At 36.3% G+C, this 14,398-nt stretch overlaps 1 protein-coding gene across 1 annotated transcript; it reads right to left on the bottom strand.

Annotated features, from left to right (window-relative positions):
* Nucleotides 1-663: 663 nt before the first annotated feature.
* On the bottom strand, nucleotides 664-1,632 carry LOC140513367 (olfactory receptor 4F15-like). The gene has a single exon (XM_072623007.1). It carries the CDS (start codon nucleotides 1,600-1,602, stop codon nucleotides 664-666), a length of 939 nt encoding a protein of 312 aa, XP_072479108.1. The 5' UTR covers nucleotides 1,603-1,632.
* Nucleotides 1,633-14,398: the final 12,766 nt, after the last annotated feature.

The following is a 14,398-nucleotide window of genomic DNA, read 5'->3' on the forward strand; positions in this document are numbered from 1 at the left end:
CTTCAGTTAATAGCCTTAGAAAGTTTCAGGAATAAGTGAAATGTTGTGAGTCACACAGCCAAAATGTGTCTAAGAAAGGATATGAATTAAGGTCTTCATGGCTGAAGTCACCTCTCTACACCCCATACCATTCTCCCATCAATGTAACATGCATACATTTAATTTAGTGAGTTCTGATAAGGTATTCAGGCAGAGGTTTTCTCACAGATTTTTCAGCTAAGAGTAGTGGGAGCCATTGAATCCCTTTTGATTGACAAGACACTCCTACGTCTTAGAATAGGATAATTCAGGTCCTGTGAATTAATCAAGACAGTCAGTCTATGAATTTGCATATAAACTTAAGTAGAACCATATGGTTTCCTGTCCTTTATTAAAGTCTATTTTCTCTTACAGATTTCAATATAAATTAAAAAATTATAAAAAGGTACATCTTAAAATCATAACAAAATAGAATTTTTTAATCAAAGGAGATCATTTTTTTTGTTCCTTTTTTAACAGATGTAACAGGAGTCAATGTGCTGGTTAGCCCATGGAAACACCTTCACATCAACATAAAGGACATTAAAAAGGAAAATGTTGTCATCTTTAGTTCCAGATTGTAATGTAGCCATCCACATGTTACATGGTGATCAACTAAAAATGCTCTGTAACTCTTAAAGTTATTTACAAATTTTTCCTGGAACTTACTAGTCGACTGATCAGTCTTTTCATGGCGACTTTCATCTCTTTGTTCCTGAATGTATATATAGAAGGATTTAGGACAGGGGTGACAACAAAATCAAGAATAAAAAGGAATTTATCCACGGGCATTGTGGGGAATGGCCACACATAGACAAAGATACATGGACCAAAAAATAACACCACCACAGTGATATGAGCTGACAAAGTAGAGAGAGCCTTGGACAAACCATTTGAAGAGTGCTTCTGAACAGTAACCAAGATATATATGTAGGAGATGATCAGCAGGAATAAGGTGCCTATAGAAATGAATCCACTGTTACCAGCAACCATGAACTCCAAATTGTAGGTGTCTGCACAGGCCAATCTGATCAAACGAGGAAGATCACAATAAAAACTGTCAATTTCATTAGGGCCACAGAAAGGCAAGTTTACCACAAATGTTAATTGGACAACTGCATGTATGAGGCCAATGATCCAAGAACACACTATGAGAAAAATACACATTCTTGGATTCATAATGATCAGATAGTGAAGAGGCTTACATATGGCAACATATCTGTCAAAGGCCATGGAAATTAGCAGCACCATCTCAATTCCTCCAAGCATATGAATGAAGAATATCTGAGTGATACAACCATGGAATGATATGGCTTTATGTTCAAAAAAAAGGTCATAAATCATCTTAGGAACAGAAACAGAAGAAATGCACAGGTCAATGAGAGAGAGATGAGACAACAGAAGATACATGGGAGCATGTAAGTGAGAGTCAAACAGGACTGTGAACATAATGAGGAAGTTTCCCAGCACAATGGCCACATAGAACATGAAGGAGAATATCAGGAGGAAAAGTTGCATGGCCCATGAACTGGAAATCCCCAAGAACACAAATTCATGTACCATGGAATGATTCACTTCATTCATTTACCTAAATATGATGTTACTTGAAGAGAAAGAATTGAAAGAGAACTGTGCTGATAAAGTGTCTCCTTTTTAAATTTCAATATTCAAAAAAGTCTTCTTGATATTTCAGCATGCTTTTAAATATATTTTAGTCATTTAAAGCTTGGAAGACGTATACTTTACATGCAATGGAGAAAAAAATTATTTGAATGAATTCTGTATTTAGACATGAATGTATCCCAAAAGAACTTCCACAATCACCCTGCATTTAAGACCTCAGAAGTGATTTTACCTTATAGTCACTTAACCCAATGTCTCATAGATTATTATCATACCACCACCTGAAAGAATTCTTTGCCCTACACCTGGCTCAAAACTGCTTACTTCTTCTTTGTTGTTATTCAATTATTCAATTGTATCTAACTATTCATGACTCCACGGACTTGTCTGTGGGGTTTTTTTGGCAAAGATGCTGGAGTAATTAGCCATTTCCTTCTCCAATGATCCCCATTTTGCAAGCTAGATAAAGAGTCACATAGAGATTAACTGACTTGTGCATGGTGACACAGCTAATGTCTGAAACCAGATTTTAACTTAGATCTTTCTGACTCCATTAATGATATTCAGTCCACTGCACCACTAAACTTTCTTTCTAGCTCTCCATTTTCAACTCTTAGCCATATTCTCTAGCCTTACATCCAACACTAACTACATGAGGAAACCACAAGGAGCAGGTATTCCAGTCGAGAAGTAAAGCTAGGATGCATCATTAGAGGAATGAAGAAGGGATCCTTATGGAAGAGCATCATTCATGCTGCCAATATTTGGTCTTGACATAACCATGAAGACATGAGGAAAAAGGTACCAGTTCCAAGGATGCAACAGGAAGCAGGGTCAGACATGCATCTTCAAAGATGATGAGTGGCTAACTCTACATCTGAAAGTGAGTAGGCAAATGCATTGGAAAGGATTAAAGTTAAAATGCAGTTGAATGTAGTTATGAAATAAGCAGATCTGCAAATTTTGAAATAACACAGAAAATGAAGCTTCAATAATATGAAAATGATTAAGCAAGATTTCAAAGCATCCCTAAAGATACAGGAGGTTCCCAAGAAAGAACTTACCTGCGAAACACATATTACCTTAGGTATTCTTCAGTTCTTTTAGAAACAGCCTTCCAGAATCACACTGTCAGAAATATGTCCAAACCAATATTCCAGAATTTTGCTACACCAGGAAAACCCCAAATGCATTCCAGAATGTTTGCACTTTTCTTCCAAGATACTATACAGAGTATCAAGTTGAAAACAGGCATCTTTGGATATCATGCACACTTCAAATCATACTGTATGGATATTCCTACTAAACTCTCTTTTCCTTGTTTGTTGCTGGTAAATGTTTAACATTCAGGTTTCAAAAAACTGGATGCAGGATATCTTTTGAAGTTTAACTCTCATTATTAACATTTTCTCCATCACTTCCTTAAGACTAAGCAATTAACAAAACAGTAAATAAAGTCCTGATTTGTACAGTTTCCTTATATCAAATGTGTAAATACACTGAAAATTAAACAATAAGCTCTTATCAGTTTGTGCTAACTCCAACACATCACTCCCACTTGACCAATTAGGAATTTTTAGCAAATTAAATGGTTCTGAAAAGTACAAAGGTCTTTTCTCAGATTCCAGAGAATGAAGGGGGAAAATGTTTTCTTTCATTTAATACCAATATTTTTTAATTGCTAGAAAGTGATTTATGATGAATGACAAGGTTTTAATGAGTTCTTTTAACCTTTGACCTATTCTCCTACTATGCCCTTCATGAACTGCACACTTAGTCATACTGTTTTACTCAGATTCTCAGACTTGCTTCTACCAATTTATTCAAACCATCATCCTAGCCTGAACCCCCTATCCCTTTTTATTTCCAATCTCAGTGCTATCTATTTCTCAAAGACTAGCTCAAATTCTTCTGTGAACCCTTCCTTTATAAACTTAGATATCAGTGAATTATATTTCCATTGAGTTCCTCTAATATTTAATGTCTGACCTCCTGATTTGGCACATCAAACAAGCTAGACTGTATTTATCACTTCATGTGTGCATATCCTGCTTTCCTAAATATGTCATAATACCTTTGTGCTCAAGGTCGTGGCTCTTTCTTTCTCTCATCTCAGCCTTTAACATTTTGATATACCTGCAGTAAATGTTTAATAAATATTGATGGACAATGTTTTCATAAATCACTTGATACAAAAAAAAGAAGTGCAAAAGGGAAATGACAGTAATGGGGAAAGTGAGAAGTAAGGGGAAACTAAGGTTAAAAAATATGGGAAAAGGACTTAAATCAAATAAAGGAGAGGAGAGGTTTTATGATCAAAGGAAGTAATATTTATAAAGTAATTATCATAGTGTCTGACACATAGTAGGCATTTTAATGTTTGTTTTCTTCTTTTTAAAATTATTGGTTAAAATTGAAACATAGGACACAGGACTCTGCTAAAAACTGAAAATTTTTTCAAGGGGAATATTTTTATTCCTCATGGCTGACTGTACCACAGTTTATGTCCATATAATGAGGTGCAACTAAAGCTCCATATGGGTTGCTAATCCAGGATAATCATCTGAAGGGACTCTGTATGCAAAATAGAACAACGGTAAGGGCACTAAGTTTACCCACGATAATGGACTGAATAAACCCCTCATGTGCTTCCCAGTAGCCCACATGTATCCTATTCAGAATCTTTTACCTTAAATCACCCCCTTGTACCAAGTCTGACTGTATCAGTTAGGGTCTGGGAACTTTAGCAGTAAATACAATGTGACAGAATTTCAAGTTTGATGGAACCTCATCAGTCACCCAGTTCAATACACACCAACACAAGAATATTTTTGTCAACATTCTCTCAAGTTTTCATGCAGCCATCAGTTCAGTAATTCTATGGATGAAGATTCCGTTGTCTTCTAGGACATCATATTCCACTTTGGGACAGCTGTGTTTGGACCTTCAACAAATTTAAACCACTCCTCCTAGTTCTAATGTGTGAGATTGTTTCCATATATGAGAGTTCTACAAATATTTGAAGATTTCTATCAAGTCTTTTTCTCCTTCAGGCTAGAATTTCTCTCTTCCTTCAACTGACCTTCACATCACATCATTGTGAGTCTTGTACCATCTTGGGTGCCTTCCACTGGATGATCTCTAACTCATCAAAATCCATGCTAGAATATGACACTCAGAATTGGATGTTATATTTCAGATATAATCTTACTGGCTCAAAAGATCATCACCACCCACATCAGGACCCTATGTCTCTCCTAATAAAAAGGACTAAATTTTTCAGCAGTCCTGTTACACAATTAATTCATCTTGAGTTAAAAGTTTCTGATTTTTTTTTCAAAAACATTTGTTGCCTAGTCAAAACTTTTTCATACTTCCTTAATTCTGAACTCTTCCAGTCAAATTTTGACTCCAAATATAGGAGTTAATATATCCCTATTTAATTTTGTTTTATTAGATCATCATTTTAACCAGTTGAAACCATTTGCATACCATAAGTATAATTCAATGTGTTAAGTATCACTCCTAATGCGTGCTCTGCAAATTTGATAATTATGGCAGAATGCTTCAGCAAAAGATCTCTCCAGAGGTAGAGCTCAGAAAACTGAATTTGGATTACACCTCTTTCTAATGCAGTAGTATGGACATATATGGAATCAGGAGTATTCTAGGGTCTTTTTACCTTTTCCATGTTCTCCTTTCAAACATGCATCTCTCAACTATTCCTGAATTGTGAGTTACTTACTATCTTAAGTTTCTATTTTCTATTGCCACACAGGTTTCTGCCTCTGGCTTTATCTCAGTACCAACTATTCCTCTCTATAAATCATGTTGGGTCAGACGATGTCTGCACATACAAAAGTATTTTACCTGTTTCAATTAAACTGAACAATAAATGAGATATAAAATGACTGCTAAATAATTATTTTGCTTAACTGTCTTGTCCCTTGATGAAAACATGATGAAAAAATTCTGTAATCACAGTCATAATATCTAATCTTACCATTACTTAGCTATTTCCCAGCTGGTTATAATGACTCTCCAGCCAGGTGTTGACAACACTGCCTTCACAGCTAACTTCCACATAAAATAAGTGTATATGCTTTTCTCTAAAGTCCCCTCTCCAAAAAATAAAATCCCTTTCTTAGGATCTGATTTTTCACACTCTTCTTCCTCTCCTAGATGATAATGATCCTGAGTAATCTGCATGCCATTAAATTATTACCAAAATAAGTTTGCATGTAAATAGTTCAATTTTTCACCTCCTAGAAAAATTTAAATACCAGTGCTACTTTCCAGAGAAATACCAGAGAAATCTGCTGGACTGCAAGTTCCAGGCAAAAACAAATTTGTCTCCAGTCCAGAACAAATGCTAAACATACCCCCATACCAAACCTATTAGGAGGCTTTGGTCAGACAAAATTCTTAGAAGTTATGGGAGTCTGCTAGAGCTTGGGCATTGATTCAGTTCGAGTCTATCTGCAAGTTGTTTATGGCGAAAAATAGGTACATCCTGATTTAAATAAAATCTAGAGAAAGATCTCAGCTTCTGTATTCTTCTACATTTGGATTGTGGCTGAAAGAGAAAAATCAACCCACAAGGCTTACTGTCCTCTAAATCTTCAAGGGCAGACTGGTTTACAGCAGAACATTCTGGATTATAGATCTGGTAACGCTTGCTCATCCTTGTCCTTACCAAAGTGGTACTGAGAGCACCTGAACCTGTCCAAATGTTCCTCAAAGCAAAGGATACATTCTCATTATGCATTTGGAGGGATTGAGTCAAATACAGTATTCTTGCATAGATCTCTCCAATCCTCAGGGAAAGAAACTGTACTGTAGTTTATTTCCATCAAACCAATTTTAAATTCATCTCTCCTACTTACCTATTTGGAAGAACAAAGCATAGTAATATTTTCACTGATTTTTTATGCACTTTTAAAGGTAAGAGTAGTGCTTAGAAGAAGGTAAATGGATTAAGTATAACTCCCACAATGACATCAGGGCACAGTGACCAATAGATGCATCGCTGGGCTCAACATGGGCACCGTGGGAATTCTCTGTCTGAGAAACTTTGTATTTTTACAGAACTGCAAAAGTAAACTTTGTAAGTCTGAACTCATTCTAGACCGGTACCCCAAGGACATCACTTATTAGAAAAAGACAACCTCCTTATGCCCAAAATGCTCATAGAAGCATTTTTTGTGGCAGCAAAAAAAGAAAAATAAAATGGAAAAATGAATTTGGAAATTAGTAAATAAATTGTGGCATATGAATACCATGGCATATTACTATGTTCTAAGAAGTTTTTAATATGATAAATAAAGAGAAAGATGGAAAGACAAGAACTAATGATGAGTGAAGTAAACAGAATCAAGGAAACCATATGCACAATGAAGAAACCAACCTAAATGGAAAACTGACAAAATAATAAAAAGTGAAAGTTGCAAAATAACAAAGAAACAGCATGAACCCCAAAAGAGATATGACATTCCATTTTTTGCAGAGGTAAGGGGTCACAGGAACGTTGCATTCATTTTCAGAAAAAAAAATTGTATAGATTGGTTTTGCTGATTTTTTTCTCTTTCTAGTTATCCTTTTTCTATTTCTTTTTTGTTTTATGGCATAGTTCTCTGAGAGGGAAAGGGAAAGACGTGGAGAATTAAAATCGTGTCAGTCAATCAATCATCCTACTATTTGTCAGACACTGTGCTAACTGCTAAGGATACAGTAAAAGACAAAAGATAATCCATGGTTTCAAATAACTTGTACTCTTATGAGGAAGACAGCATACAAACAACTAAGTGCAAACAATATATAAAGAGGGTAAATTGGGAGAAATCTCATAGAAAAGGCATCAAGGAGAATCAGAAAAGGCTTCTCATGTAAGATAAGACTTGAAGAAAACCAGGGAAGCTACAAGGCAGAGATGAGAAAAAAGAGAGTTTCTGGCATGAACCAGTGAAAATGCTCAGAATCAGAAGAAGGAATGTCATATGCAAGGAATAACAAGGAGGCCAATGTCACTGATGTGGCATGAAATAAAAGTATATTGGAAAGGTGGAAAGGGATTAGGTTATGGTGGGGGAAGAATGTTTCATAAGTACAGTGGATCCAATTTCAATTGGATGCTGGAAGTGACAGGAATTCACTGTAGTTGACTGAAAGAAGTAAGAAGGATGGGACATGGTCAGTCTCGTGAAATAAGAAGATCATTTTGACAGCTAAGTGGAAAATGGATTAGACTGGAGATATAGTTAAACTTGGAGCATCTCAATAGTTTATGAGTGAGGTGATGAGAGCTTCTACCAGGGTGATGACTATCATAGAAGAGAGAGAATGGGGGGGGTGGGGTGGCATACAAGATGTTTCAGAAGTAGAAACAACAAGATTTAGCAATCAGCTGGATATGAAAAGTGAGACAGCATAAGGATTTGAGGATGACACTTAGGTCCCAAATCTAGATAACTAAGAAAAAATCAATAAAAGTTTATTTTAGAAAAGAAATATACTCAAATATAACTGTAACTCAAAAAGAATGTCACATGCCCTACCTCTTACCCCACCTACGGCATAACATTAAAAGCATCTCTTTTTGATTCCCATTAAAGAACTGGGGAAAAAATAGATGTCCATGGATTGGGAGGTGGCTGAAGAAATTATTATACATGAATGGGATAGAACATTATTGTGCCATAATAAGCAATGAACATGAGGAATTGAGTGAAACAAAGATGTAAATGGAATGGAGCAGAACACTGGAAAGAAGCAGAAAAAGTAGAATAATATACATATTGACCAAAATAATGTAATTTAAAACAGCAGCAAATAATGCCATGCATTGAGTAGTTATAAAAACTAGCTCAGGTCCCAGAGAAGAAATAAGGACATACACCTCTCTCTTTCTGATCATTTGGAAATGGGGAAAATGAGTAAGGAATATGACATACACTGCCATATATGATCATTTACATAGTTTTGACTAAATGTTATTATTGTTATCATAATGGAGTTTTGATTGCATGGCATGTCATATAACCAGAATTGATTTTGATGTGAACAGATAGTAGGAAAAAATATGATCCTGAAATAAATGGAAGGGTAATGTTAGGAAATAGAGTCCTAGAGATTCAGGTTATATAATGCTATAAGCATTGTACAGGGAATAGGGACCTGCATTCTAATCCTCACTTTCCACTAACTCATTCAACTACCAAAATAATTCAGAATATCTGTGTTCAAACCAGAGTCTTAAACTTTTTAGTTATTTGAACTTTCACGTCTCACTTAGCTTTTCTGGGCTTCAGTATCCTACCTATGGAATTTTCTGCCATTGTTTTTTAATTGTTGTCTGTCATACCATCAGAGCTACCCACAATCCTATACAACCAAAAATCTTTATCAATCATCTCCCATCATCTTTTGACTCAGATCTACAAAGTTAAGCCATGCAGCCTAATGCTGATTTGGAGTCATTCAAATCATCTTTAAAAGGCAGTGAGTTAGTGGATATGTTTAGAAAATCATACAATCAAAGATTTAAAACTGTAAGAAACCTTAGAGATCATCAAAACTAAACACCTAATTTCATAAAAGAGGAATATAAGGTTCAAAGAGGTTAAATTATGAAAGTCACTTAGCATATGACAGAAGGGAAATTTGAACACAAGTTATATGACTTTAGATTAGGATCATGGGGCCCCAAACAACAGAAAAGAGCTTTTGGTACTAGGATGAAAGGGTAGCCTGTGACAAATTCTGAAGCAGAATTTTTTCTTTGATATCTCTTCTTTTTTCTGATCTTCACTGATGCTGCCCCCAACCTCCAAAGCCACTAATCATTCATGTCGTCCCTTGGTATTCAGGGATGTTTATTATATCCATTCTATATCTGTCCTCCTTAGACCAGTTCTCCCAAAAGAACAACCTGGTTTAGGGGAAAGAGCACTAAATTTCAAATCAGAAGAACTTGGTTGGGGGGAAGGAGCCAAGATGGTGGACTAAAAAGATGCACCTCCTCTAGCTCTCCCCCCATAACCCATAAAATACTTGTAAAAAATGACTCTAATCAAATTCTAGAATAGAAGAAGAAACAACAAAGTGAAAGAGATTTCCAGGCCAAGACAGCCTGGAAGGCAGACAGGAATCACACTCAACTCAGAATGGAGTGCAACTCTCAGAAAGGAGGTCAGTCTTGGTCGTGAGGCATGAACAGGCTTCAGGGGTGGAATCCCCAGCAGTAGCTATGGTTCCCAGATTACTCAACCCACAAATACCAAAGACAGATTCAAAGGTCACTGAGAAAGCACTTGCACCTGGGGGAAAAGGGAATGAGGTCTGGTCCCAGCAGCCCCAGGGCAGCAACAGTAGCTGTCTCACAAGGTCCATTTTAGGAGCCCTCCTCCTAAAGCCCCCGGGGGAATCAAGCAGCTGATCTGCATCTCAGCCCTGAAAGGCAACCCTGGGGTGAGGAGGAGCACGCTGGTGCCATGGAGCTGGAGGTGGTTGTGGAGAGGGAACACCACTCCCAGATGCTGGGTAGCAAAGCTCTATCACACTAGTCTCAGAGCAGAGCACATCCCAGCCTTGGCTGCAGCACGAGCAGCCCTTGGGGCAGAATCTCAGTCAGCAGCAGGAACTGTGGTTCCCAGATTGCTCAACCCACAAATACCAAAGAGCTTCAAAAATCCTGGGCAGAAAAGTTTGCAGTATCTACCAGATCAGACCACAGCCCAGGAGAGAAGTAAACTCCTGACCCTTGAATGTGCCACCTTGGAGAAACTGAGAACTTAAAGGTCCCCCAGAGTATACCCTCCTCTTGACAAAAGACTCAAAAGTCAAGTAACTGGCTGGGAAAATGCCCAAAAAAGGGAAAAATATAAGACTATGAAAGGCTACTTTCTTGGTGAAGAGGTATTTTCTTCTATCCCTTCAGATGAGGAAGAATAATGCTTACCACAAGAGAAAGATTTAAAATCAAGGTTTCTGCAACCAAAACATCCAAAATAAATATGCAATGATCTCAGACCATAGAAGAACTCAAAAGGAATTTTGGAAATCAAGCAAGGGAGGCAGTGGAAAAATTGGGAAGAGAAATGGGAGCAATGTAAGAAAAGCAAGTCAACAGGTTGCTAAAGGAGACCAAAATATGCTGAAGAAAATAACACCTTTAAAAATAGGCTAATTCAATTGGCAAAAGAGATCCAAACAGCCAATGAGGAGAAGAATGCTTTAGAAAGCAGAATTAACCAAATGGAAAAGGAGATTTAAAAGCTCACTGAATAAAATAGTTCTTTAAAAATTAGAATGCATGGAAGCTAATGACTTTATGGGAAACCAAGAAATTACAAAAACGAAACCAAAAGAATGAAAAACATAGAAGAAAATGTGAAATATCTCATTGGAAATCAACTAACCTGGAAAATAGATCCAGGAGAGACAAGTTAAAAATTATGAGACTACCTGAAAGCCATGATCAAAAAAAGAGCCTAGACATCATCTTTCATGAATTTATCAAGGAAATATGCTCTGATATTCTAGAACCAGAGGGTAAAATAAATAATGAAAGAATCCACCCATCACTTCCTGAAAGAGATACAAAAAGAAACTCCTAGGAATATTGTAGCAAAATTCCAGAGTTCCCAAGTCAAGGAGAAAACATAGCAAGAAGTTGGAAAGAAACAATCAAAGTACTGTGGAATCAGGATAACACAAAATCTAGCAGCTTCTACATCAAGAGTTTGAAGAGCTTTGAATATGATATTCCAGAAATCAAAAGAATAGGATTAAAACCAGGCATCTCCTACCCAGAAAACTGAGTATAATACATCAAGGGGATAGAAGGTCATTCAATGAAATAGAGGACTTTCAAGAATTCTTGATGAAAACACCAGAACTGAACAGAAGAACTCAGTTTAGATTCCAGCTCTGTTACTGAATAGCTATATGATCAAAAGCAAGTCACTTATCATCTCTGGACCTCAGATTCTTCAATTACAAAAGGAGAAATGATGGATTAGATAAACTATAATGTATCTCCCAGCTCTGTGTGATTCTATAATTCTATGTCTTTAGATTGCCTACTCTTGTCCAAATTTCCCACAGGAAGGCATATATAGAGAAAGAGAATCAATAAGACATAGTATCTGATTAGATGGAAGATTGAGAAAGGGGAAATAATCAAGGATATACCAAGGTGCGGAACCTGGTTTATTAGAAAGTTTGTGCCCTCAATAGAATGGTTGGAGGAAGTACAGATAACCAGTTCCATTTTGAACATATCAAATTTAAGATATTATGGGACATTCAGATGAAGTTATCTTGAAGCCAACATGGAATCAAAGTTCAGAAAGAGATTAGATATCAGTGTCATCTTTGTGTAGACTTTAACTGAACTATGAAAATGGATAGGAACACTAAGAGAAAAGGTGAGAAGACAGTCCATCATTGAGTCTTGGGGAATAGCCAAAACTAGGGGCTAGTAAACGCACAGTGTGGAGGGAGACTGAAATGGGGAGGGCAGACAGGTAGGAACACAGACAGAAGAAAGCCCTGTGTCATGTAAGTGAGAGGGAAAAATATCTAAAATGAGCTACTTGTCAGCAGTACCAAAAGCTTCAGAGAAACCAATAAGATATGGACTGCAAAATACCCAGCAAACATTTCCTGATTCAAAAAGTGATTTCTACTTTGCAATTTTTGCGTAGTACCAGACAAAGTTTTCATTGCCTACACCTCTGTCATTCACTTATCCTGTTTTCTTTTGTGTTCTAATTATTTATGCATGTGTCTTAGCTTCTTTATTGTGTCATGTAAGATACTTAAGGTTACAGTCAATGTTTCATATCTCTGTATCCTCCACACACCTACCAAAATTCCTTGTATATATTCCAACATTTCATGGAACTGTGACTTCATTTGGTACTCCCATCGCAGAGGTCTCTTCCTTCCTCCGTAGGAAATGGATTTGAGGGATGCAGTGGCCAAAATTTCACCATTTTGCACCCAAACTGAAGACAATTAGTCATGTTTGTTAAATAAAATTGTTGAAACTAGAGCAATGCCTGTTCAAGTCACAAATCTTGCAGTGCCTCAAATTAGGCATAATATTCTAGATGTAATCTGAATGACAGAGTTCAAAGGTACAATAACTTCCATTTTCTGGACATTTTAGGAGATTAGGCCTGGACTTGGGATTTCACTAATATAGAGAATTCTTAAATAAAGAAACCTCCTCTATCAGTGCAAGACAGAAAGGATGTGACTGAACCTCTTGTCCATTTCCATCCTTTCTTATCTCATGTATGCTCAGTCCCTTTGAAAACATGAGCTCTCCAGCACGTGAACTGTTTTGTGCCTCCTGTAGCAGCTACAACATAAATCAGCCCATCATACTCTTCCAGATTCTCTCCATTCCACAAAAACTTGCACGATCTAATTCAACAAATACATTGGAAATTGTGACCAAAGGATTGGAAAACAGACTAAATTACTTTCAGATACAGTGGTGGCTGTTTCACGTGAATAAAAGAACATATTAATGAGAACAAAGTTCTTATCTCAATTTTGCCACTTTATATTTCTAAGACTTTGGGAAATACATTCAATCTTTGGCTTCAATTGCCACCAATAAAGTAAGGGAGTGGATTTGACTAAATAAATTATTTTTAAGCATTAATAGTCCAGGTTTCTATGAATTTTCCTCTGAAATTTTCCTATGTAGTTGCTGGGAAACAGATTTGTGTCAGAGAATGAATTCTTACTTCAATCTAGGCTAATTGCTTAGTCAAATGCAGTGAGTCTGGCCAATTCAGAGCACTGCTTATGCTCTCGTTAACTCAGAATGAACTTCAGTAACTTTGGAGAATAAAACATGTAGCTGGGGTAAACATGGTACCTATCCTGAATAAATTAATTTAATGTCAATCAATTAAGACTTCAGGCTACAACAATATTTCTAGAAACTTCATGGTATTTATTTGAAGGGAAAAAATAGAGTCATTGCTTTAGAAAGCACCTTTATATGACAGAAAGAGATATCTTATAACTATCTAGGAGCTAATGGATACAAAAATGGTCTCAATCACTCTATATTGGAAAGTCAATGTGAGATCACTTAACGTGAAGTTGCAAGTCTTTTTATCGGGTCCCAAGTCCAGCACTTATTCCGTGTGTGTGTGTGTGTGTGTGTGTGTGTGTGTGTGTGTGTGTGTGTGTAATAACATATTTCTTAAAAGACCTTTTTTCATTTGAAAAGTTATATGTGTGTGTGTGTGTGTGTGTGTGTGTGTGTATTCATCTATAGAGACAGTCTTTCATTAGGAAGTAAGGGGTAGAAAGAAAGAAGGAAGATTTGGGTGAATTTAAAGAAATAAAATTTAATTATAAAAAAGAAAAGAATTTAAAATTTTTGTTGACTCCAAGGTTACTATTGGTCAATAGTCTGGAATAGCAGTCAAAAAACTAATGCAATCTTAGTATACATTGATAACATCATAATGAATAAAACAAAAGGGATGATTGTCTTGAATTTAAATATTTTTACCACATCTAGCGTAGTTTGTTCTGTTTTTCTTTTTTTCTTTTTTTTTTTTTTTGCACAGTATTTTAAGAGAAACATTGACAAGCTGAAGTACTTTTGCAGGAAGGTGAGCAGAAGCCTAAGAATCCTGTCATATGAAGAACAACTGAAGAAATTTAAGATTTTTAGCCAGGAGAAATCTTTGACAGAAATCACATTAGCTGTTTTCAAATACTT

Source organism: Notamacropus eugenii, chromosome 7 (assembly GCF_028372415.1).
Source record: "Notamacropus eugenii isolate mMacEug1 chromosome 7, mMacEug1.pri_v2, whole genome shotgun sequence".
NCBI lineage: Eukaryota > Metazoa > Chordata > Mammalia > Diprotodontia > Macropodidae > Notamacropus > Notamacropus eugenii.